This window comes from Lemur catta, chromosome X (genome assembly GCF_020740605.2).
Source record: "Lemur catta isolate mLemCat1 chromosome X, mLemCat1.pri, whole genome shotgun sequence".
In the NCBI taxonomy this organism is placed as follows: Eukaryota; Metazoa; Chordata; class Mammalia; order Primates; family Lemuridae; genus Lemur; species Lemur catta.
Window position 1 is genome coordinate 10,981,826 of NC_059155.1, and position 24,339 is coordinate 11,006,164.

General features: G+C 35.2%; 1 protein-coding gene across 1 annotated transcript in view; it reads left to right on the forward strand.

The window, feature by feature from the left end:
• TBC1D8B (TBC1 domain family member 8B) overlaps positions 1-23,706 on the forward strand; it is a 63,793-nt gene extending 40,087 nt beyond the window's left edge. Inside the window, exons 11-21 of the mRNA XM_045537902.1 lie at positions 4,521-4,638; positions 7,186-7,471; positions 8,740-8,869; positions 9,427-9,525; positions 14,368-14,436; positions 14,599-14,839; positions 15,603-15,668; positions 17,893-17,976; positions 18,996-19,052; positions 20,755-20,852; positions 22,242-23,706. Coding sequence (XP_045393858.1) covers positions 4,521-4,638; positions 7,186-7,471; positions 8,740-8,869; positions 9,427-9,525; positions 14,368-14,436; positions 14,599-14,839; positions 15,603-15,668; positions 17,893-17,976; positions 18,996-19,052; positions 20,755-20,852; positions 22,242-22,637 — 1,644 coding nt within the window. The 3' untranslated portion in view covers positions 22,638-23,706. The remainder of the gene's footprint in view (positions 1-4,520; positions 4,639-7,185; positions 7,472-8,739; positions 8,870-9,426; positions 9,526-14,367; positions 14,437-14,598; positions 14,840-15,602; positions 15,669-17,892; positions 17,977-18,995; positions 19,053-20,754; positions 20,853-22,241) is intronic.
• Positions 23,707-24,339: the final 633 nt, after the last annotated feature.

Below are 24,339 nucleotides of genomic sequence, written 5' to 3' on the forward strand. Positions count from 1 at the left end.
AAATGTTTGTTCATGTCCTTTGCCCACTTTTATTTTCTTTTTTCATGAAACAGTTTCAGAAGATAGTTTGCCCACTTTTTAATGGGTTTATTTGGGACTTTTTTGTAGAGTTGTTTGAGTTCCTTGTAGATTCTGGATATTAGTTCTTTGTCGGATGCATAGTTAGCAAGTATTTTTTCCCACTGTATAGGTTGTCTGTTCACTCTGTTGATTATTTCTTTTGTTGTGCAGAAGCTTTTCAGTTTAAGTCCCATTTGTCTGTTTTTGTTTTTATTGCATTTTTGTTTTTGTCATGACCAGCCACTGGCAGCAAGCTGAAATAGTCAGCCAAGTCCCCAGCAGTCTGTGCTCAGGTTGCGAAATTGCTCCAGGTTGCAAAACTCCCTGCTAGGAACAAAAAACATGGCTCCCAGGCCACACCTCTCCCAGTCTGTCCCTTGAAGTGATGGGATGCCCAGCTCCTGAGGCATGAGCCCACACCGCACTTCTCAGTTCTGGCCATGAGGGTTCCTCCCCTACTCAAGATGAGAGTGGGAGTAGCAAATCTCAGTTTGGAGCATCTCCCAACCAGTGACTGCGGCCTGTGTTGGCTGGCAGATTTCTACGCAGCCCCATATGAGTTAGGATCAGAATGGCCTCCTTATGTCAGTGCAGGATCTAGGAGCACATTGCAAAGTACTTCTGATGCTTCCCCTTCTCACTGCCTCCCCACTGCCCCCCAAGTCAGATCCAGCGCTTGGTAGGATCAAGGAGCCCCCCTGGCCTACATTGCACAACTCCCCAGTGGAACCTGTATTGCGGAGACAGACTCACAGTTTTCTGCTGAATCTGCAGTGTGGGCTGCTGCCCACTGTATTTTTCACAGTATCCGAAGTTTCTTTCGTTTTTTTTTTGTTGTTGTTGTTGTTGAGGTCCCGTGTTCCTTCTTGGATAAAAGTTCACAGTGTGACTGTCTACACACTATTTTGCTGTCTCCAAGTGGGTGAGGCATGCTAACAAAGCCTCTACCATCTTGGATAAAAAAACATCTGTTCTTAGCATTTTCTTTGTGGGAATTTTTTTTTAAATATTACTAATTCAATCTCTTGTTACAGAATTATTCAGATTGTTCTATTTCTTCTTTTTTTTTTTGAGACAATTTCTCACTCTTTTGCCCAGGCTGGAGTGCAGTGGCATGATCATAGCTTACTACAGCCTTGAACTACTAGGCTTAAGCGTTCCTCCCGCTTCAGCCTCCCAAAGTGCTAGGATTACAGGTGTGAGCCACTGTACCCAGCCAGATTTTTCTATTTCCTCTTGAGTTAGTCTCAGTAATTTCTGCTTTTTGGAAACTTGTCCATTTTACCTAGGTTATCTAATTTGTTGGCATATAATTGTTCATCATATTCCCTTATGATCCTTTTTGTTTCTGTGAGGTTGGTAGTAATGTTCTCTATTTTCTGATTGTAATAATTTGAGTTCCTTCTCTCACTCTTGTTCTTACATGCTCTTGCTCTCTCACTCTCTAGTTCTTGCTCTCTTTGGGGTTATTTTATCTTTTTGGTTAGGCTACCTAAAGGTGTTTTAATGTTTTCGGTCCTTTTTTTTTTCTTTAATCTTTTCAAAGAACCAAACTTTGGTTTTGTTGATTTTTCTCTATTTCTGTTCTCTGTCACTTTCTGCTTGTGCGGAGCCTCAAGATTAGCCAGAGGTGAAGGCTTAGGTCTTTTCTGTACTTTTCTAAGCATACATACAGCTATGAGTATGCTTAAAGCCGTATGCATGTAGATGGCCTTCTAGGTTCCCAGGAATGTGTCAAGGTTTTTCAAAACCCCCAGCTTTTCTTTTAACCCTTTGTTAGCATATTCTTTGGCACAGCTACTATCCACCGCCTCAGATAGCCACGTGTCCAACAACTGCCTCTTTTTTCAACAAACATCCCTGGGGAAGAGGCTGTTTACACTAGATGAACTCTGTGTCAGGTCAAATAAAGACAGCCTTGTGAGAGGAGTCTTCCAAGGAATCACCAGATGGGTCAAATAATGACAATTCTCTGGGAATGGGGCTTTGAAGGAGCTCCAACCCCATTCTGTTCCCTCCAGCGTTTGCTAGGTTACTAGTTTTCACCATGATTACTGGGTGTTGTTCCCTGAAACTGGGGAGGGGGAATGGCAATAGGGCAATTTAAAATGCCACAGAGCTCACTGTTCTTGCTGAGAATCAGTCATTTGCTTAAATAAATGCTACCTGAATTGCTGTAAGCTCTTGGTTAATTTCCAGAGTTATAAAAAAATTGATTCTGATGATTTTTTTTTCTTAACCCAATTCTGATGATTTTTAACAGTGTTCTTGTTGCTTTTATAGAGAAGAGCATTTTTGAAAGTCCCTTACTCTGCTATTTCCACTATATCCCTGTCATTATGGATTATTGCACAGGAAAGTGATGGAGTAAAAGCAAAGGTTGAAATCAAACATTGTGCCAGAGATGGCAAGGAATTGACATACTTAATATGTAAATCTATAAGAAAGGTGTTAAAGTATAAAAATGAGCAATGGACATGAAAGGACTAGTCACAGAAGAGAAAATATGAATTGATAATAAAGCCTGAAAAAGAAAGTTCAACCTCAAAGAAATTCAAATTAAAACAGTGAGATACCATTTTCACTATCAAATCAACAAAGATGATTATAATTAGTACAATTCTCAATATTGGCAAAGGTGCAGTGAAATAAACATTCAAACACTATTGGTCCAAAATATAAATCAGTACTGTCTTTCTGAAATTCAATTTGGCAATAATATCAAGTCTCTTAAAAAAATACCCTTTTGACCAAATAATTTCATGTCTAGATATCTATCCCGAGAAAATAGTATAACATTTAGATGAAGATTTGTATACAAAGATATCCATTGCAGTGTTATATATTAATATAATAGTAAAAAAATTGGAATTAACCTAAATGTTCAACAATAGTGTCACGGTTCAGTCCATGGCTGGACTTTGAAGTGTTTCCCCAGTTCTTGGGGTCCTGGCTTGGAGGAATGGCAAGCCTTGACCCGCAAAATGGAGAGAGATGACAGACACTCAGCAAGTATGCGTGAAGAATTTATTGTAAGAAAAGTTTAAGGGTGCAAAGCGAAAGTACATTTCCTAAGGGGAAATGGCTGTCTCCGCAAGTGGAGAAGACACTGTCTACTTCTTTGTTTTTCCTTTTATATGTTAGGTTTAGGTAAAAATTAGTTATAACTATTTATAACTATATGTCACTGTTTGGGGGACTGGCTTCTTTCTATGTTTGGACATGACTTAAAGATTATGTTCCAGTAATTCTTTCTAGTATATATATGATGGGAAAAGTTCCATAACCATTTATGGTGTTTTTTCATTCCCTGGTGGTCAGTGTTTCATGGCCTAATTACCCCATTCTTTAAGACTGAAATAACTGTTCCCTTTTTTTTATTTTTCTGCAACCATTTACTCCTTATTGTTTTTCTATAACTGCTTTCTTCTTTCTGTTTTTCTGATTTCTATTACCTCTCACTTGTTTTTCTGTCCCTAACAATAGCAGAATGGTTAAATAATTTATATTATATCCATCTCAGATTATTTTACAATCATTAAAAATACTGTTTTAGAAGAATATTTAATGGCATCAAATGTGTACAATATAGTGCTAAGTGAAAAAAATATTTAGTATACAATTTTATGTAAATTTTAGAAGGAGAAAAGGAAGGAAGAAACTGCAGAAAAATTGATCAACTTGTTAGCAGTGGCAATCTCTGGGTAGGTAGGATGCATGAGGTTTGATTTTTCTTCACACCTTTCCATTCTCTCCAAATTCTATACATTAAGAGTTTATTATCTTTATAATAAGGGATGTGGCAATGTATATAAAAGTAGTGATCTGACATTTGTATGCCAGATAGATTAGAAGAAGCAGAAAGTTAGGGTGGTAGTGGAAATAGGAAAAAGCAAATCTAAAAGATGTTTTATAAGAAGAAACTCTAGGATATGAAAAAAAAATTGGATGTAGCAAATAATAGGGTTTCTAATATGATCAAAATTAGAATAGATAAGAATTCTACTTGATAGGGAAGACAATGTTTAATTTTGGACATAATTGAGAATGATTGACATCTAAGGGCTATTCTTCTATAGGTAGTTGGAAATACAGATGAAGTTTGTTTTCTCCAGTTTTTTAGTATGTTCTTAAAAATTATGTGGGTTTTTTCTCAGATTTGTGATAATTAAGGTTTTTGACCCATTGAAATTTGTCTAAATTAGATAGGTTTTACTTATTGTGTTCTACATTCATGATATCACTGCTTCATTTTCCTTGAATGTTGCTATATAAAATAACTGATTATCAAATGTTAGCCTGACTTCACCTTGTTTTATTTTGGACTGGCTCAGAGTTCTCAGTGTTATTACACTTCTTATTCTCAGTTCTTATTACTGTTGAAAACTATTACATTTGAAGAAGTATAGTTATTACCTGATCAATATTAACTTTTAAAATTTTTTTTCTATGAATTTTAGGCAATGAACATTTTGACTTCAATGCTGCTTCTGTATGCAAAAGAAGAAGAAGCTTTTTGGCTTCTGGTTGCTGTATGTGAACGGATGTTGCCTGATTATTTTAATCGTCGAATCATTGGTAAAAAAACAAACCAAAAAAAAAAAAACACTCTTCAACATACACTCAGATACAGACACGTATTTCTTTTCTAAACAATTTCAGTGTCTCTTATCTATCCAATCACTAGTCAAATAGAAGAACTGATGAAGTATTAGGTTATTAAGTATGAAATGTCCGATTTCCTTAAGTACTAAGTTTGACAGTTAATATCTCTGACATTTCACTTTGACACTTCTTGTTTTAATTTTATTGTGAAGGTACATCCCTTGTATTGCAAACACACAGTTTACTTTGTGATTATCTTTCAAATTTTTTTGGAGCAATGTTTGCAAAACTATGGATAAATAAAAAAGTTGTGTGATTTTCAAATATGAGTTCCATTGTGGAACCAATGCAGCACAGACAGCTCAAAATATCAATGAAGTGTTTTGGAAGGATGTGGCTAATGATGGCTTGAGAAGTTCCGTTCTGGTGATTTTAATCTTGAAAATGAGCCACGTGGGTGACCTGAAACCAAGGTGGATAATGATGAGCTAAAAGCTGTAGTAGAAGCGAATCCATCTCAACCTACACGTGAAGTAGCAGCAAGGTTTGATGTTACTATTCCAACAATACTGAAGCATTTGAAACAAATCAGAAAGGTAAAGAAGTTGGATAGATGGGTACCACATGAATTAAACAAGTGTCAGAAGAGAAATCATCTGGAAGCCTGCCTTTCTTTGTTGTCACGACATAAAGGTGAACCATTTCTACACTGTAGTGTTATATGTGATGAAAAATGGATTCTGTTTGACGATCTCAAGCATTCAGCACAATGGTTGGATAAAGATGAAGTACCTTAAACATAGTCCAAAACCAAATATTCATCAAAAAAAGCTAATTTTGTCTGGTGGTCCAGCACTGGTATTATCCACTACAGCTTCATGAAACCTGGTCAGTCGATTACAGCGGATGTCTACTGCAACCAATTGGACAAAATGATGAGGATGCTTGTGATTAAGCAGCCAAGATTGGTCAATAGAGACAGGCCAATCCTCTTGCAAGACAGCGCTCAACCGCATGTCGCACAAACAACGCTGCTCAAACTACAGAAACTGGACTTGGAAACTCTCTGTCATCTATCGTATTCACCAGACCTTGCACCAACTGACTACCACTTCTAGGCTTTGGATCACTTCTTACAAGGAAAAATACTCAGTTCTCAACAAGCTGCGGAAAACGCCTTTCATTATTTCATCGCCACTTGCTCACTGGGCTTCTTAGCTACTGGTATAAACAAGTTACCATTAAGATGGCAAAACTGCATCGATAGGCACATACTTTGATTAATTTTATTGCTTCTTGTTTGAGATATAATAAACTATACTTTTGATTTGAAATTGGACATTTCATATTTAATGACCTAATAGGTTATAATACACAATGCAAACAATATCAAAATGTCACGTTCCCTGACATTCTCAAAAGAAGAGCTTTTTGTACTGAATGTATAGTTGGAAAGATTGTTTACTATGTTGCTTTTTAAAATAAAATACCTGGTCTTTTTCTTAATAAAATGGAAATTTTAAGTTTATAGTCTCTGAAACAATGGTAATTTGAAGTACCTAGAGCTACCAGGGGATTTTAATAGTTTTCTTGATGGGAGGGAGATTTTAATCAGCTTAAAATCTCCACATTTATATGAATTATTTAGATATTTGCAAGGTTTGAAAGAAGGACAAATTCTTAGTTTTCTAATTGTATAATATTTTCTTTAGTCATCAAATATTTATAGGCCTGTGATCCCTTACCTTAAAACTCATGGATGGTCTCTCCTTTGTACCCTTATAAGCTTTCAGTGTTGTGACTAGATCATTGATTGTACTGTCATTCGTTATTGTCATTGGTGTGTTTTTTTTTTTTTTGGAGACAGAGTCTCGCCCTGTTGCCCGAGCTAGAGTGCTGTGGCGTCAGCCTAGCTCACAGCAACCTCAAACTCCTGGGCTTAAGCGATCCTCCTGCCTCAGCCTCCCAAGTAGCTGGGACTATAGGCATGCGCCACCATGCCCGGCTAATTTTTTCTATATATATTGTTAGTTGTCCAGATAATTTATTTCTATTTTTAGTAGAGACAGGGTCTTGCTCTTGCTCAGGCTGGTCTCGAACTCCTGACCTCGAGCAATCCTCCTGCCTTGGCCTCCCAGAGTGCTAGGATTACATGCGTGAGCCACCGAGCCTAGCCTCATTGGTGTGTTTATCTTGAGTTCTAGATACTAAGTTCTCTGAAAGTGAGACCATTTTATTAATTGATATATCTCTTGTAGTACCTCCTACAGGTCTCTGTGTATAATAAAGACTCAACAAATAACTCTTCAAATGAATGTGAATTGTGTTTCTCAAGTCCTAAATATGTGAGACTCTATTAGCAGACATAAAGATGTATGAAAAATAGAAAAGGCACTGAAGGAGTTCATAATGTAAGGAAGAGAGATGAGATATATCAGCATGCTAATAGAAGTATGGAGTTATTGGAAACAAGTCCTTTTGAAAGATGTTTACTGTTAAACTTCTTTTGATATTCTCTAGGTGCCTTGGTGGATCAGGCAGTCTTTGAAGAACTTATAAGGGATCACCTCCCTCAGCTGACAGAGCACATGACTGATATGACATTCTTTTCCTCAGTTTCTCTCTCATGGTTCCTCACACTTTTTATTAGTGTGCTGCCTATTGAAAGTGCAGTGAATGTGGTGGACTGTTTCTTCTATGATGGAATAAAGGCCATTTTGCAACTGGGATTGGCAATACTTGACTACAATTTAGACAAACTGCTGACTTGTAAAGATGATGCTGAAGCTGTGACAACTTTAAACAGGTATTGTAAGAATTGTAACATTTAAATCTGGAGAAGCTCTGGGAGATTATGTTGTTCAGTCCCCTTATGTTTCAGAGGAAACTGTGCCCTAGAAACTTCAAACAATTTGCCCAAGGTCACAGAGCTAGTTGAGTGAAAGAGCTAAGCCTAAAGTCCAGTCCTCTGTCTCCAAACAGAATATAACCAAAGTAAATCATTACTTTGAAGTGAACCATTAGGTTATTTACATATTTACACTACTATTGTTGATTCAGTATGCTGGGACTTTCATAGTATCAACTTGAGTTATAAAGTGTCTCTGTGTAAAAGTAATTTGGGTGGGGGAAAAGTAGTTAATAATGTTAAATATCCAGTAGGGGAAATTGTTCTGGTTTCCATGTGGTTTCAGTCAGGGAGGTTGAATTTTATTTTCTTTTTTTTAAGAAAAGGTTTTTAATTATGGGTGCATAAAAGTTGTATATATTTATGGGGCACATGTGTTGTTTTGATATAGCCATACAATGTATAATAATCAAATTAGGGTAAGTGGAATAGGCATCAACCTCAAGCATTTACCATTTGTGTTAGGAACATTCCAATTCTACTCTTGAGTTATTTCAAAGTATACCATAACTTATTGTTGACTATACTCACTTTGTTGTGCTATCAAATATTCATTCTGTCTAACCGTATTTTTGTACCTATTAACTATCCCCACTTTATCCCCCCTCCCCAGGGTAGGGCAACTTTATTTTCCTAGTGGCTTTTGTATGAATGCTCTTTTGTATTGGAGCGTGTGTGTTTTGTGTGTGTGTATGTGTATGCACATGTTCGTATATGTTGAATGAATATTTGAATGGGCAGCCATTGTAATGCTACATCAGATCCCATTATGTACAGAATAAAATACACATGCCTCACTCTGGCATTCAGAACTCTGTGATAAGGCCTCAATGTACCTTTCTTCACTTATTTCCCCTTACGTGCCTCTATACATCCTATATTCCATTCTTACTGGGCTATGTGGTATATGCTGAGTACTCTCTGAGCCTGTTTGCTTCCTTCATGCCTTCCTCCCCCACCCCAAAATGATTTCTTCACCATCCCATTCCCCCCACCCATTTCTTCCTAATTGCCAACCATCTATGAGTTTCACTTCTTCATAAGACCTTCTCTTGTCCTCTTTGTTGAAATTAACCTCTAACTAACTAGGGAGAAATTAACTGTCATTTTCTCTGCTTTAATAATTTTAATTCCACTAATTCTTGTATTACTATCACTTTGGATAGGTTCTTTGACAATGTCACTAATAAGGATAGCCCATTGCCTTCAAGTGTTCAGCAGGGTTCAAATGTGAGTGATGAAAAAAGCAGTCATATTAGAGTGGATATTACAGATTTGATTAGAGAGTCAAATGAGGTAAGTATTTTTATACCATAAATATATTACATAGCATATTTAAAATGATTGATACCGTAGTTATATCTCTAATGGTATATTAAGAGTAAGATAATAACACAAGTAAAGATACAACTTAAAATGCAACTTCACTTTAAAAATGAAGTTCTGTGAACTAATCCTAGGTTGTATAACCTCTTCTCTTCTGCCCCAATTCGCCTTTTATTAAATAAAACTAAATTCATTTGCTTTCACAAATAATGACCACTTTTAAATATCTCTTACTGTATAAAAAGGTAAATTATTTTCTCTTCCTATTAATCTCTTCTTAAAGACTAAGAATTTTACCAATGTTCTTGTACTTAGTCTAGACACTTAGTAGATGGAATTATCTGCAGTGAATGTATATCAAAACTGAAACGTGGGAGGTGAAAATTCACAAAATCACTGAACAAGTCAGGAAAATAGCTAGAAATAGAACCAAGACCTCCGAGAATTGAGTCTGATGAATTGAATTGTAAGAGGAGAAGTGGATGTTTATTATAAATGAGTATCCACTGAAATTGTATTTCTTGCAGAAATATGGTAATATTCGCTATGAAGATATACACAGTATGCGCTGTCGAAATAGGTTGTATGTGATACAGACCCTAGAGGAAACAACAAAGCAGAATGTGGTGAGTATGCACCCATTGGGGTAAAGCCAGGTGGACTAACTTCTTTTTCTTTAATTTCTTTTAGAAATTATTCTGTGTGAATAAAATGAAAAGGTCTAAACTTGTGAGTCAGATTCTTGGCAAGGTTTAGTTTATTGTAAATTTTTTGAGAGGAAATAAATTATTTTCTTCTGGTTGAATTATATTGCTTTCTCCAACATGTTTTGTGTTATTTGACCTTCAATAGCATTGCAACGCAGTATTGAATGCTATGATGTAGGCATTTAAGCATAACATTTGTGATGTGCTGCATTAATAAGAACAGATGATCTATGTGGTAATCGATGCTGCTAAAAATATTATCCTTGGACACCTAAGGTAAAGTGAAAAAGGATATAAAATAGTGTGTTTTAAGTACTTGACTTTTTAGTATATGGATGGCTCTATAAGAAGCTGTTACTGTTGGTTGTCTCTGCTGAATAGGAAAATAGATTTCTGGTCAGAATGGAGAGGGTTTTACTTTGCTTTTTATATTCTTCTGTACTGTTTGAGCTTTTATTGTGAGTGTAAGTTGTTTTTGTAAACTTACTTACCTAAAGGCCAGGTTAGGTCCTCAGAGATACAAATCTGGGAACATTAACATTTCTGAAGATTCCAGGTTTAGATTTCAGTTAAATAATTCAATGATGTTACTGTGACATAGTTAGCATAGAGCCCCCTTGTTTTAGTTTTTATGTATATTAACCTAAAAAATTACTGAAGCAATGCATGCCCATTTTAAATAATGCAAGTATTACAAAAAATGTAAAATGTAAAGGTTCCCCACCCCAGTAGTAACCATCTTAAAATAATTTGGCATATATCCTTCCAGATCATTTTTCTATGTGTCTGCACACATAAATGTGTATGGATGGGCATATAGTTTTTGAAATGAGATCATACCACTTTGTTCTGTAACTTTTTTCACTCAAATATATCATGGTCATTGTGTATCAGTACATGTAGATCTGCCTCACTCTTCTTAATGCACCGTAAGGTACCATAGTGAAGATATCCTATAATTTATTTAACTATTCCCTGTTAATATACTTCTAATGTCTTCCCTTTTTTCTCCTCTTACAAATAATACTTTATGTAAATATCCTTGCATATATAGTCTTTGTAAGAGTATTTCTGTAAGGTAGATTCCTGGAGGTGGAAGCTGGGTAAAAGGGTATGCCCATTTAAAATTTGACAGGTCCTGCCAAATTATCCTCCAAAAGATTTGTACTAAATTGTAATCCAACCAACAATGTATTAGAATGCCCTTTTCCCCACACTGTCACTAATACCAGATGTTAAAAATATTTAATTTGTGCCAATTTGCTAGATAAAAAATCAAATCTCATTTTGGTGATCATATATTTCTTTTTTTGAGACAAGGTCTCTATCTGTCACCCAGGCTAGATTGCAGTGGCACCATCATAGCTCATTGCAACTTTAAACTGCTGGGCTCAAGCGATTCTCCTGCCTCAGCCTTCTGAGTAGCTGGGACTACAGGCATGCGCCACCACACCCAGCTAATTTTTTTATTTTTTTGTAGAGATGTCATCTCACTCTTGCTCAGGCTGGTCTCAAACTCCTGGCCTCAAGCAATCCTTCCACATCAGCCTCCCAGAGTGCTAAGATTACAGGCATGAGCCACTGTACCTGGCCATTGATCATAAATGTTCATTAGCCTTTTTCATTTCTTCTGAATTGCCTGGTCATAGCCTTTGCCAATTTTTCTACGAGATTGTTTTTTCTTATTGATTTTTTTTTAATTTTTTTTTTTGAGACAGAGTCTTGCTTTGTTGCCCAGGCTACAGTGAGTGCCGTGGTGTCAGCCCAGCTCACAGCAACCTCAAACTCCTGGGCTCAAGCGATCCTTCTGCCTCAGTCTCCCGAGTAGCTGGGACTACAGGCATGCACCACCATGCCCGGCTAACATTTTCTATATATTTTTGGTTGTCCAGCTAATTTCTTTCTATTTTTAGTAGAGGCGGGGTCTTGCTCTTGCTCAGGCTGTTCTCAAACTCCTGACCTCCAGCGATCCACCCGCCTTGGCCTCCCAGAGTGCTAGGATTACAGGCGTGAGCCACCATGCCTGACCTTTTTCTTATTGATTTTTGGGAGCTCTTTGAATACTAGTGGTATTAATTCTTTGTCAGTTATATTATTTCCTCCTAATCTTGTTGTTTCTTTCATTTTCTTCATGGCATCTTTCAGAGTATACAAGTTACAAATTTTTATGTAGTTGAGTCTTTCTCTTTTTTCTTTCATAGTGTCTGGGTTTCGTATCAAACTTAACAAGGCTTTCCCTATTTAAAATTATATAAATTATAAAAATACTTTCTCATATTGGCTTATAGTACTAGTATTGCTTTTTTAACACTTAAAACTTTGATACATCTAGAGTATATTTTTTGTTTATGATGTGAGACAGGGTTCTAATGTTATTTTTTTCAACCAAAATCACCCATTGTCTGAAAACCATTTATTAAATAGTCTATTCTTACTGTATTCTACTTTTCTCATATACTAAATTCTTATATACATACATGGGCTTTATTTCTGGACTTTCTTTTTTTGTTACTACAACAGTACTACACTTTTAATTACTGTAGCTTTGTCCATTTTGAAATCTGGTAAGGCTTTTAAAATTCCTTTTAACATCCATTTTAATGATCTTTTTGAATGTCCTTTAGTAAGCATTTATAATTTTCATCATGTAGGTCTTATACATTTCTTATTGGGTCTTTTTTACACCTGTGTATTTTATGGTTTTGCTGCTAATATGAATGAGATCATTTTTCCTTTACATTTTCTAATTCTTTATTGCTGTGTACGTAAAAGCTATTGATGTATGTTGCTTTTCTGAGTGGCCACGTTACTGACTGCCATTAATTGTAATAGTTTTTCTGTTTACTTTCTCAAATTTTCTGAATAGACAAGCATATCATTTCCAGTCTTAGAATTTTTACCCTTCCTAATATTTATACCTCTTTTCTTTTTGTGTGTGTTAAATTGCATTTGATAGGATCTTCATAGAAGTATAGAAGAACAATAATAGAAACAGGTTTTCCTTGTCTGATTCCTGAATTTAATAGGAATACCTCTAGTATTTTATTGTAGTTAATTTCTAAAGGATGTCCTTTATCAAACTAAGGAAGTTTTATTCAGTTTCTAGGTTAAGAGTTTTGGGACATTTTTTTAAAAATCAAGATTGAGTGTTAACTTTGATCAAATGACCTTTCCATATCTTGAGATGATATGTTTTTCTACTTTATTAATTTAAATTTTATTAAAGAATTCCTTACATTACACTTCTATTTTATTCTTGAAATGAATTCTATTCAGTCATTTATCCTAATCCTATTTTAGATGTATTTAATCCTATTTAGATGTATTATTCTTTGAATATTCTGCTTTAATAATTTTGCTAAATAGATTCTTTGCATCTTTGTTAAAGTGACATTGGTTTAAAGTTTTCTTCAAATCATCTGTTACCTGAAGGTTTGAGAAAACAACCCTTTAAAGCCATCTCGGTCTGCTGTCTTTGGATTTGCTGCCTAGAAAATATCTGATTTCCGTTTCAGTTCTGTCTATTCAAATTTTTTTTCTTTTTCTTTCCTTTCTTTCTTTTTTTTTTTGCTTTTCTAAGTCAATTTTGTTCATTTTTTTTTTTTTTTTGAGACAGAGTCTCACTCTGTTGCCCAGGCTAGAGTGCCATGGCGTCAGCCTAGCTCATAGCAACCTCAAACTCCTGGGCACAAGTGATCCTCCTGCCTCAGCCTCCCAAGTAGCTGGGACTACAGGCATGTGCCACCATGCCCGGCTAATTTTTCTATATATATATATTTTTTAGCTGTCCATATAATTTCTTCCTATTTTTAGTAGAGACGGAGTCTCGCTCTTGCTCAGGCTGGTCTCGAACTCCTGAGCTCAAACAATCCGCCCACCTCGGCCTCCCAGAGTGCTAGGATTACAGGCGTGAGCCACTGCGCCTGGCCAATTTTGGTCATTTATATTTTCTTATAGAATTAACTATTGTGTTTAGATTTTTATATATATTGGTATAAAGCTTATGGAATTCATTCAACAAATATTTAATGATTGCTTCTATATTTTGGGTACTTTTAATGACCTCTTTAGCCACGTTTATATTATCCTTTTCTTCTCAATGATTTTTGTGATTTCTTTTATCTCGCTTGCCAGAGATTTGTCTATTTTATTTATTTTTTCAATTAACCAACTCTTCTACTTATTAAATTTACTGAATTTTTTTAAAGTTTCTCCTGTTTCATTAATTCTAGCTTTTTCTTTACCCTTACTTTTAAATTTCTTAAATACCATAATGATTGTACCATTAGTGCTTATTCTTCATAGAGTAGGATGAAATTACATATTTTCTAAGCTTATTACTTCTTGGGTTATGTTTTTTGGCACAAAGAGACAAAGAGGGAATGTATATCTGCCATTGCCTTTGAAGTATTTAATGACAACCTCACATAATGGCTTGACACATTGCTTATGTGACAAGAGAGACTTAGAATGGAATGAGACTTAGAATGCTGTTACTTATATTTATAGACATTAAGTGGCTGTCCTTTGGTAGTGATTTCTGGATATGAAGAGATGAACGTCAAAGTATGTATCAGAGTAGAATTGAACTGTAGTCTATGTACAACTTTTTAAAAGAGTAAAAATAGATGCATTTACCTTGAGTATTCCTTTAAAAAGTTAAAAGAAAAATATTTTCTTCTGTCAGAGAGAGACCCTGACAGAATTTCTATACTGAAGTGTTAAATTCAAAATTCTAAATTGTTTTTAATCTTTTTAAAGTTGCGTGTTGTGTCACAAGATGTGAAATTGAGCCTTCATGAATTGGATGAACTTTATGTCATCTTTAAGGTACTGCTGTTGTTCTTTAAATAAAAATAATGCCCTTTTAGCATAATTGTATCACAACCACTCTTAAATATTTTTATCTTTATTTTAGCATATATGTTTTAAAAAAACTTCCAAAATTTTTTCTGATTTAATGAATTTCCCTTTTTTATTTGTTTTTAATAGAAAGAGCTGTTTTTATCTTGTTATTGGTGTTTGAGTTGTCCGGTAATGAAGCACCATGACCCCAGTCTGCCATATTTGGAACAGTATCAGATTGACTGCCAGCAGTTCAGAGCATTGTATCACTTGTTGAGTCCCTGGGCTCATTCTGCAAACAGAGATTCGCTAGCTTTGTGGACATTCAGATTGTTGGATGAAAACTCTGACTGCCTTATAAACTTCAAAGAATTCTCCTCTGCAATTGGTAGGATGATGTCCAATAATTTTTTAAGCAAAAAATAAAGGTGCTCCTATAAATATTTAATACTGCCTATTATTTGCCAGTTTAGTCAGATTATATCACCCTGGGTTACATTACTTCCAGCTTTAGTAATAAATGGGCCTTTTCCTGTGTTTGTTGCTAAATCTGAGTATGTTGATCACATTTTGCCCCACTTTCAGAAAAGCAAGCTGTTAGATATGGATGTTTTAAGAGTTAACACAAAAGAAGAGAATATCTAGATTTCCCCACACTCATATGCATGGATGCCATAGAAGGACTTTCTCCTTCAGTAAAAATCCAACCATGTTGCCAAGAAAAGTGGCAGAGAAATACTCAACAAATAAGTTGTTCCTACAGATAGTCAATATGTTGTACCTGTAGATGTTGTTCCTTTGCTTTTAAAGATACCCCAGCATGCTTTCTTATCAGGGATTGCTCCTTAAAGAGAATTTCTCTCCTCAAATGAGGTAGAAGGGCTCATTCAAAGGAAAAAAACAATCTGCATTTGGGGGAAAGGAGATAGATAGGATAGCATTTTATCCCTTTGGTCAAGAGTATTTTGCTTATACATTTAAAAAAGAGAATCTGGCTGACTGGGTGGTTGTTTAACTGTTAGCTTAAGTAATAAAAGGTTTCTGAATTCTAATTCCTGGCTAATATCTTTATCTTAATTAATCTCTGCTGCTGGAATTGGTTGAATGTTCTTTGGATACATGATTATTTGCAATTGAATTTTATTGAACAGATATAATGTACAATGGAAGTTTTACTGAGAAGCTCAAGCTGCTTTTTAAGCTTCATATTCCTCCAGGTAAGAGTTTAACAGTCTTTAATGATATACAGCAGCAATTGATTCCATCTTAACAAGTATTACAGCTAATCCATTTTATTTTTATTTATTTATTTTTTTATTATTTTTTTTCTTTTTTTTTTTTTTTTTTTGAGACAGAGTCTTGCTCTGTTGCCCGGCAAGAATGAGTGCCATGGCGTCAGCCTAGCTCACAGCAACCTCAAACTCCTGGGCTTAAGCGATCCTACTGCCTCAGCCTCCCGAGTAGCTGGGACTACAGGCATGCGCCACCATGCCCGGCTAATTTTTTCTATATATATTTTTAGTTGTCCAGATAATTTCTTTCTATTTTTAGTAGAGACGAGGTCTCGCTCTTGCTCAGGCTGGTCTCGAGCGATCCACCCGCCTCAGCCTCCCAGAGTGCTAGGATTACAGGCGTGAGCCACCGCACCCGGCCAGCTATTCCATTTTAACATAATTTTCGATATGATGTAAGGTCACTGCTTCATTGTGGTCCTCAAATCATATTACCACTACTTTTGCTGATACAGATGCAGTGAAATCTATGGAAGAGATTCTGTGTAACAGATGAGTCTTTAACTTTCCTTCCTGTTAGTGGGCAATTAATTTAATGATAAATAGTTTGTATATAAGAATTACATATCATTTGAATATGATATGCAATTTGAATATGATGTGTAATTTGAATATTGGTATAATGTGGAATTTTTGTTGTTATTAGAATAAAAATTAACTTTAGACAAACTGCCAAACTTGCAAAATTCTATAAATTATTCAGAAAAGTGGGACCAGGCAGCAGGGATATTAAATATTTGGAAAAGGAAGCAAAATAAAAGCTACGATTTATTGTGCACTTGCTCTGTCAAGACAATTACTTTATATGCATTCTTTTATTTAATCCTCACAGTATCCCTAAAAGGTGGTATTATCCTTCTAATATTGATGATAAGGAAACTGAGAGTTGGAAAGATTAAATTATTTGCTCAAGATCACATAGCTAATAAATTGCATAGCTGGGATTCGAACTGAGGCCTAGCTGATTCCAAGGTTCACATTTCTTTCTATTCTACCATACACTCAAAGTTACCACACCATTCTAGTTTATTTTTTTCCCACTGACTTTAAAAGGTTGCCTTTCAAAGGCCTGAGCCCTACTTTGAGAAAACAGGCTTTCCACTGAAGGAACATTGCAAAAAGCACCTTTTAGCTTAGGCAGGACAGTTTACAAAAACAAACAGCACTTTATAATTTGTCTAAAGCTACACATGGGATCCCTTTTAAACTCTTCTCAGGATAGCCAGGAAACATTATTTACCAGACCAACAGGCTAAAATCATCTTTAAACCTTCACATACTCAAATCACAAACACAGCATTAAAAACAAAAGACAGGCCGGGCGCGGTGGCTCACGCCTGTAATCCTAGCACTCTGGGAGGCCGAGGTGGGCGGATCATTTGAGCTCAGGAGTTCCAGACTAGCCTGAGCAAGAGCGAGACCCCCGTCTCTACTAAAAATGAAAAGAAATTATATGGACAACTAAAAATATACAGAAAAAATTAGCTGGGCATGGTGGTGCATGCCTGTAGTCCCAGCTACTCGGGAGGCTGAGGCAGGAGGATCACTTGAGCCCAGGAGTCTGAGGTTGCTGTGAGCTAGGCTGATGCGATGGCACTCTAGCCCGGGCAACAGAGTGAGACTCTGTCTCAAAAAACAAAACAAAAAAAAAACAAAAGACAAACCACTTAATAATTTAAATTGTAAAAGTTTACATTGTCAAGTCAGGTTGCTGTTAGAATGTTTAATATTGTCATTGAATGTGCTTTTAATAGATCAAAAATAGGAAAAACCTGTACTCATTAAAGCATAGGTAGAAAGTAAAACAGTACATTCAACTTCATGTTTTTCTTATTATTGAGGAAGTTTAGATGGCAGAGGTCGCGTTTTCAGAGATTTCCAATGCTACATTTTCTTATTTCAACTTGTAATGGCTCTCGGAAAATAATTAAAAGACACATAGGAGAATAATAAAACTCAAAGTGATCAAGCACTCTTTTTGTTATTTACTATACAGTAGAGTAGTACTCCTTCCACATTTCTTCACTTATGTCTCTCTTATACAGAAATCCTTTGTTTAACTCCCTGCTCCCAAATTTACCTGACCCATTATGAACCCCATCTCTGTACCTCATTGTCACTAAATGTAATTTGGGTTATATGTTTTCAGCTTACACTGAAGTGCAATCTAAGGACCCTTCAAAAGGAGATGAACTTTCCAAGGAAGAATTACTTTATTTCAGTCAACTCCATGGTAAATATCTGTTTTAAAGTTTAACTGTTTTGATGATTAGTCACCCATCTTCCTGGCTTAGATATTCTTTACCCAGCTACCACTAGTAAAATTTGGGTTCATTTTACCTTATACTTTTATGCTACAATAGCACTTAGCATAGTTCATAAATATTGGACTGATTAACCAAAGTCATTTTAGGGCTTTGATTTATAAAATTTCTTATTTTTTGGAAAAATCAAAAAGAAAATGTATTTTGTTTCTAAGTATGTTGCAGAAACTTCTGAAAGGTATCAGACCATTTTCATGCTTGATAAAATACAGTGAAGACAATAGAATCTTTGATGATTAAAGGTCATGGCTATTATTCAAACAGTGAATACCTATTATAAATCACTGTAGGTGTAGGAGACAGGAATGAGACTGTCACCAAGACATAATTTAAAGTGATATGAGCTTATTTTTATGTCTTTTGCTTCATTTTCATAAATATGCAATGTCTTACAAAGGGATAAGTCCTGATTAATGTATGTTGTGCTTACTATATGTTAAAGTGTTTGAACATTAGATTTGAAGAGATCTCACAAATCACCTAGTCAAGTTCCTTAATTTTTTAGATAAAGGCACTAAGGCCCAGAGAGAAGTGACTTGTGCAAGGTTTCACAATGAGTTATTGCCACAGTCAGGGCTTGTAGCTCAGTCTTCTGACTTCCGATGTGTTTTTATTTTCCTGGTAATAAAATAATGCAATTTTATTTGAAGAAAGTCACAAAGAAGAAAATACTACCCAGAAATAAATACTTAATATTTTGTTTACTTCCTTCTAGGATTTTTTTAAATGTGGATTTTCCCCCAGTGTTCTTTTTACTAAGAAAGTTTTTGAGTACTTTGTCTTCTAATGATAGGAGGTCAGGTCAGCTAAAATTGGTTTGCTGAATTGAAGAAAATAACATACTTTTATTATTATTAAAGTAAAATATTATTTTACTTTCAAATATATTTGTTCTTTTACAAAATGCAATTGCCCTCTTTTCCTCTAGTTTCCAAGCCTGCAAATGAGAAGGAAGCAGAATCAGTAAAAAACAGCCCTGAAAAAGGTACTGTGATCTAGGGATATAATTTAGTTTATTAAGTTATTGTTTTTGTGAATAAGGATAACTACAAAGGAGAAAAAAGTGGATTCTTTTTAAAGGTGATTGGTTTGTCCTGAGAGCTTTTTAAGTTCCTTTGTGTTAATTTAATAATTTATTCTTTTTTTCTCTTGATACTTAAGTCTTAGAAGTTATAGAAAATATAATAGTAAATGACCTATATTCATTTAATTTTATTATTTTTAAGTATTTTTAATTCCAAAAGTAATAGATAATTCTTGTAAAAGAAATTCAGATAGTACATAAGTCCTTCTATTTTCACTCAACACCACCTAGAAGTAAAGGCTGAGAATATTTTTGTCTATACCCTTTCCAGACCTGTTGCTATGTGTATATAAACATATGTAGACATCTCTTTTTTAAAAAAAAAAGAAAGAAACATTCCATAATATTGTTCTATAATTTCCTTTTATGATTTTACAATATATCATGGACATCTTTTTCATGTCAGTATATTTGGATCTACCTTATTCTTTTTAATAGGTGCAGAGTATTTCATTCTTTGGTTGTACCATAATTTATTTCAGTAACTAGCCCAATACTGGTGGGCATTTAGGTTGTTTCCAATTATTTTTACTGCAAAGTGTACTGTAAAAAAATTATATTTTAGGATAATTTTACAAATATTTCTTTAGCATAGGATAAATACATAGAAGTGTGGGAGTGCTGAATCAAATAGTATGCACATTTAATATTTTGATAGAGGATATCAAATTTGTTCTTCAGAAGCCCATCATTCTTTTTATATTTTTGGAAAACATTTAGTTGAAAAAAATAATCAGTTGCTGAAAATCTTTGTTTTCTTTTTTTAAGAGACAGGATCTCTCTCTGTTGCCCAGGCTAGAGTGCAGTGGTGCAATCATAGCTTACAGCAACCTCAAACTCCTGGGCTCAAGCGATCCTCCTGCCTCAACCTCCAGAGTAGTTGTGACTACAGGCACCTGCCACCGTGCCTGGCTAATTGTTTTTATTTTTTGTATAGACAGGGTCTCGCTATGTTACCCAGGCTGGTCTTGAACTCCTGGGTTGAAGCAATCCTCCTGCCTTGGCCTCCCAAAGTTCTGAGATTACAGGCGTGAGCCACCATGCCTGGCCTTGAAGATATATTTAAATATAACAACTTCCCCAGTGTTTTCACTCAGTTTTCAAAGTATCTTAAATAATTATTTAAAAAGTCATGCTAATATCATCTTGATTAAGCTCTTTAAAGCAATGAGTGAATAAGTAGTATTTTGAATCTTTGAAAAAGAGCCACTATGGACCACTTTAGTACAGTATCTGCGTATTAAGAAGATAATATAGAAGTTTTGTTAAACTTAGTTGTATTCATGAGAATGACTACATGGAATTTGCATTGTCAAGTCAGGGTATGCTGTTTTAATCGAAATATGTCCTTTCTCCCTGTCTCCCCATGCCTTCCCTAGTCCCTAATCTTCCCAAAGTAAAAGTTTTAGTCTAAATGGAAATGGGGAAAGTACTATAAGAGCCAGTACATGAAATAAAAGGTAAAATAAGATCATTTCCTAGCTTAAAAGAGATTGAATCTTATATCTAAGTGAAATATCTTTCAATCATAACTATTCTTTTTGAGATTTAGGAAAATATAGTGGGCTGTTTACTACAAAATGGTTTTACTTCTCTCATTCAGGCAAAGGAAAAATTGATATTCAAGCATATCTAAGTCAGTGGCAAGATGAGCTGTTGAAAAAAGAAGAAAACATTAAGGATTTACCAAGAATGAATCAGGTATAGTGTTTTCAAAGAGAAAGTTCTAGATTCTTGCTTTTTTTGTTTGAATGTGGGTGTAGCCAACTCTAAAATAGCTAGTGTGCTGTTAAAAAATAGTTAAATAATCTATGTATCATCTCTGTAAGTTTCAAATGGGTGCAGAAGAGTGGGAACACATTTTTTAATGATATTTTACTTTAAACACTTAAAGGCATCTAGTGTTTCAGATAATTGCTCTGCTATGACATTTGTACGTATAGAAGAAAATGTATATATAACATATTTCCAGCTTTATTGGAAATGTTCATTTATTCAGTAAACATTTTTTTAGTGCCTACTAGATGCCAAGCCAGCTAGGTACTGGGAACAAGAAATTACTGAGATAAGTCACATCCTAGTTCCTAATGATCTTATATTTGAACCTGCTCAGCCAACACTAATAACTACTATTGACACAATTTTAAATTCATCTCTTTCTTATACACTGTCCAGTCAGAATATGTTCTTATTTCTTTTTAATTAAAATTTGGTTGATACAGATACTGAGGATCCCAAGAACTTTACCAGAATGAGAAGTATCAAATAACTTAGTATTTCTCAATAGACTATGTAATTTGACAATCGAATAAGTACTTCTTAAAATGAGTCAGTATTATACTTTTATTCTAAAATTATTATAAATGAACAGAACTGTAGACTAGGGAAGAAAGAAATAAAACTTAAACTTTTGTTGTAATATATTATTATGAGGTATGCCCTTTGTATTTGCTTTTTGTTTACAGATAAACTTTTCTGGTAGGATGATTGACTTATAGGACTCATGTTGGAATCACTTTTTAAAATTGACAGATATCTTCCTGCAATGTCTATGGATTATCTAGTGGCAATTAGCAGACAAAGCAGTTTGTCTCTCCCCCTCAGCCTTTAAAAAGACACTTGTCTGTCTAAATGTGTTCTTTGGAGCTACCTTGCACTACTAGATAGGTCCCAGGTCATTTTTTCCCTAAATTTAATTCATCCTAACTGAGCTACCCATTCGAATCATTTGAGATCAAGTGCAACTCATTCTTAATCATTTTGTTAAGATGGGTTAATGAATTAATAATTTACATGTACAGAAATATGGGGCTTTGCCTAATTAAAAGTACCCCCTCACATTGAAATAATGCTGGCAGGCACTGCTATTAGGCAATAAATGAGAGGACTTAAATTAAATTTTCTTCCATGGTTCATAGTCATCTTTCTAGAACCAAGATTTATTTGGGGACTAAATCATCAGTTCTTATAACATCTAAGGTGAAGGTTATATGGTACAAATTCTATATGGAAGACTAATCACTTCTTAATTCTCTTTATATTCTCTAAGTGTAATATTCAAATGTGATATTTCCAACTTGTGTCTTCTAGTCACAATTTATTCAGTTTTCAAAGACCCTCTATAACTTATTTCATGAGGACCCTGAAGAAGAGTCATTATATCAAGCCATTGCTGTCGTAACCAGCCTTCTGCTTAGAATGGAAGAAGTTGGAAGAAAACTGCATAGCCCTACATCATCAGCCAAAGGATTGTCTGGTACAGTCTGTGCTTCTGGAGGACCCAGTGAGAGGAAAACAGAGAACCACTTGGAGAAAGATCCCTCCTCTCCTAAGGCGGAACCTCAGTGGTCATTTGCATTTGAACAGATTCTTGCATCTCTCTTGAATGAACCAGCTTTCGTGAGGTTTTTTGAGAAACCCATAGATGTAAAAGCCAAGCTAGAAAATGCAAAAACCTCTCAGTTAAGGTATAGAACCAAGATGTAAATCTTTTAACAGGAGTTGCTTATCATAGACAAGTTTACCAAGATTCCTATAGCTATCAGCTCGATTCCTGGGAGTGGGGCTCAGGGATTTATCTTGTTATCAATGTGTTTGAAGGCAAAAAAAAAAAAATTCACAAGCACAATGCGTCATTCCTTTATGATGATCTCAAATTTTGATATTCTCAAATACAAATATACTTTTTTATATTTCACAAGATATGCAATATCAGGGGAATATGCAAATGCTACCACCAGAGGGCACCAGCATATCACTTTTAGTAAGGAAATTACTAGCTTGTTTTGCTTTTTACATATGAATTACTGATGATTTTGAAAAGATGGTGTTATGTTTGAGTGTTAGTGATGCTGTTATGTCATATCAAGAAACTCTTCTTTCCAAATTGCTTCAGTCCTATTAGAATGCTTTAGAAAACTGGGCTCTTAGATCTAGAGCCTTAATTATCTAGATTGGGACCATTTGGGACACTCATTTTCAAGTTATTTAACTGACATACTATTAAGTTTCTAAAGTTAATCTCGTTCAGTCTTCTAGTGATAATTTTTTAAGTAACTTATGCATCCTTCCTACCTGGGTGGTTCAGAAGCTACAAACTCACACTGCTAACTCTGATACTGATAAAAGCAAATCAAGAACTCTAAACTCTGGGCTGATATAAGGAAAAACAATATTGGATTTGGATTTAAGCTAGATAAAGCCAGCCTTCTGAGAAGAGTTAAGAAACAGTTCAATTAACTATATAGGTTTCTCATTAGACTGGGAAATTCTTCTGAGAACTGCTGTTTGTAGCATTTTTCTCAGACTAGCTTATATCTGCTTTGGTTCTAGTTTTAGGTTTTAGATTTTCACCAGTCATGTTTTAATTGACATTAGATAGTAAAGAATAGTTACACTAAGACTGAATTAATTGTGTTAGTCTGGGAAGCACATCAAGTGTACTTGTGTGTCATGATTGCCAAGGTCATGTATAGAATTGCTGGCATCTATCTAAAAAGTTTTGACTATCTGATTTAGATGCGCAATTTCTATATTCTTTTTTTTTTTTTTTTGAGACAGAGTCTCGCTCTGTTGCCTGGGCTAGAGTGAGTGCCGTGGCATCAGCCTAGCTCACAGCAACCTCAAACTCCCAGGCGATCCTCCTGCCTCAGCCTCCCGAGTAGCTGGGACTACAGGCATGCGCCACCATGCCCAGCTAATTTTTCTATATATATATTTTTTAGTTGGCCAGATAATTTCTTTCTGTTTTTTTTTAGTAGAGACGGGGCCTCACTCTTACTCAGGCTGGTCTCGAACTCCTGACCTTGAGCGATCCACCCGCCTCAGCCTCCCAGAGTGCTAGGATTACAGGCATGAACCACCGCGCCTGGCCTAGATGCGTAATTTCTATATTCTTTATGCTGCTTTTATTTCAGTCATTACAATGACAGTCCATTTAGAGATAATGGGCTTTGTTAGCGCCTTAAACCAACCACACTTGTCCACTTCTGTGCTGTTTCTGACAAGAACAATTTATTAATCAATTGACTTAGGAAATTGGAGGAGAAATCATCCATTGGCGCTTCTTTCTTCACAAAAGACTTTGGTCTTAAGCCATTTGACTTTTTGAAATGTGAAACAATTGAGGGACAGACCTCCTTCAGAGTGATCCAGGAAGTCTCCCTTTCTGGAAAAGAATTGGTACAGT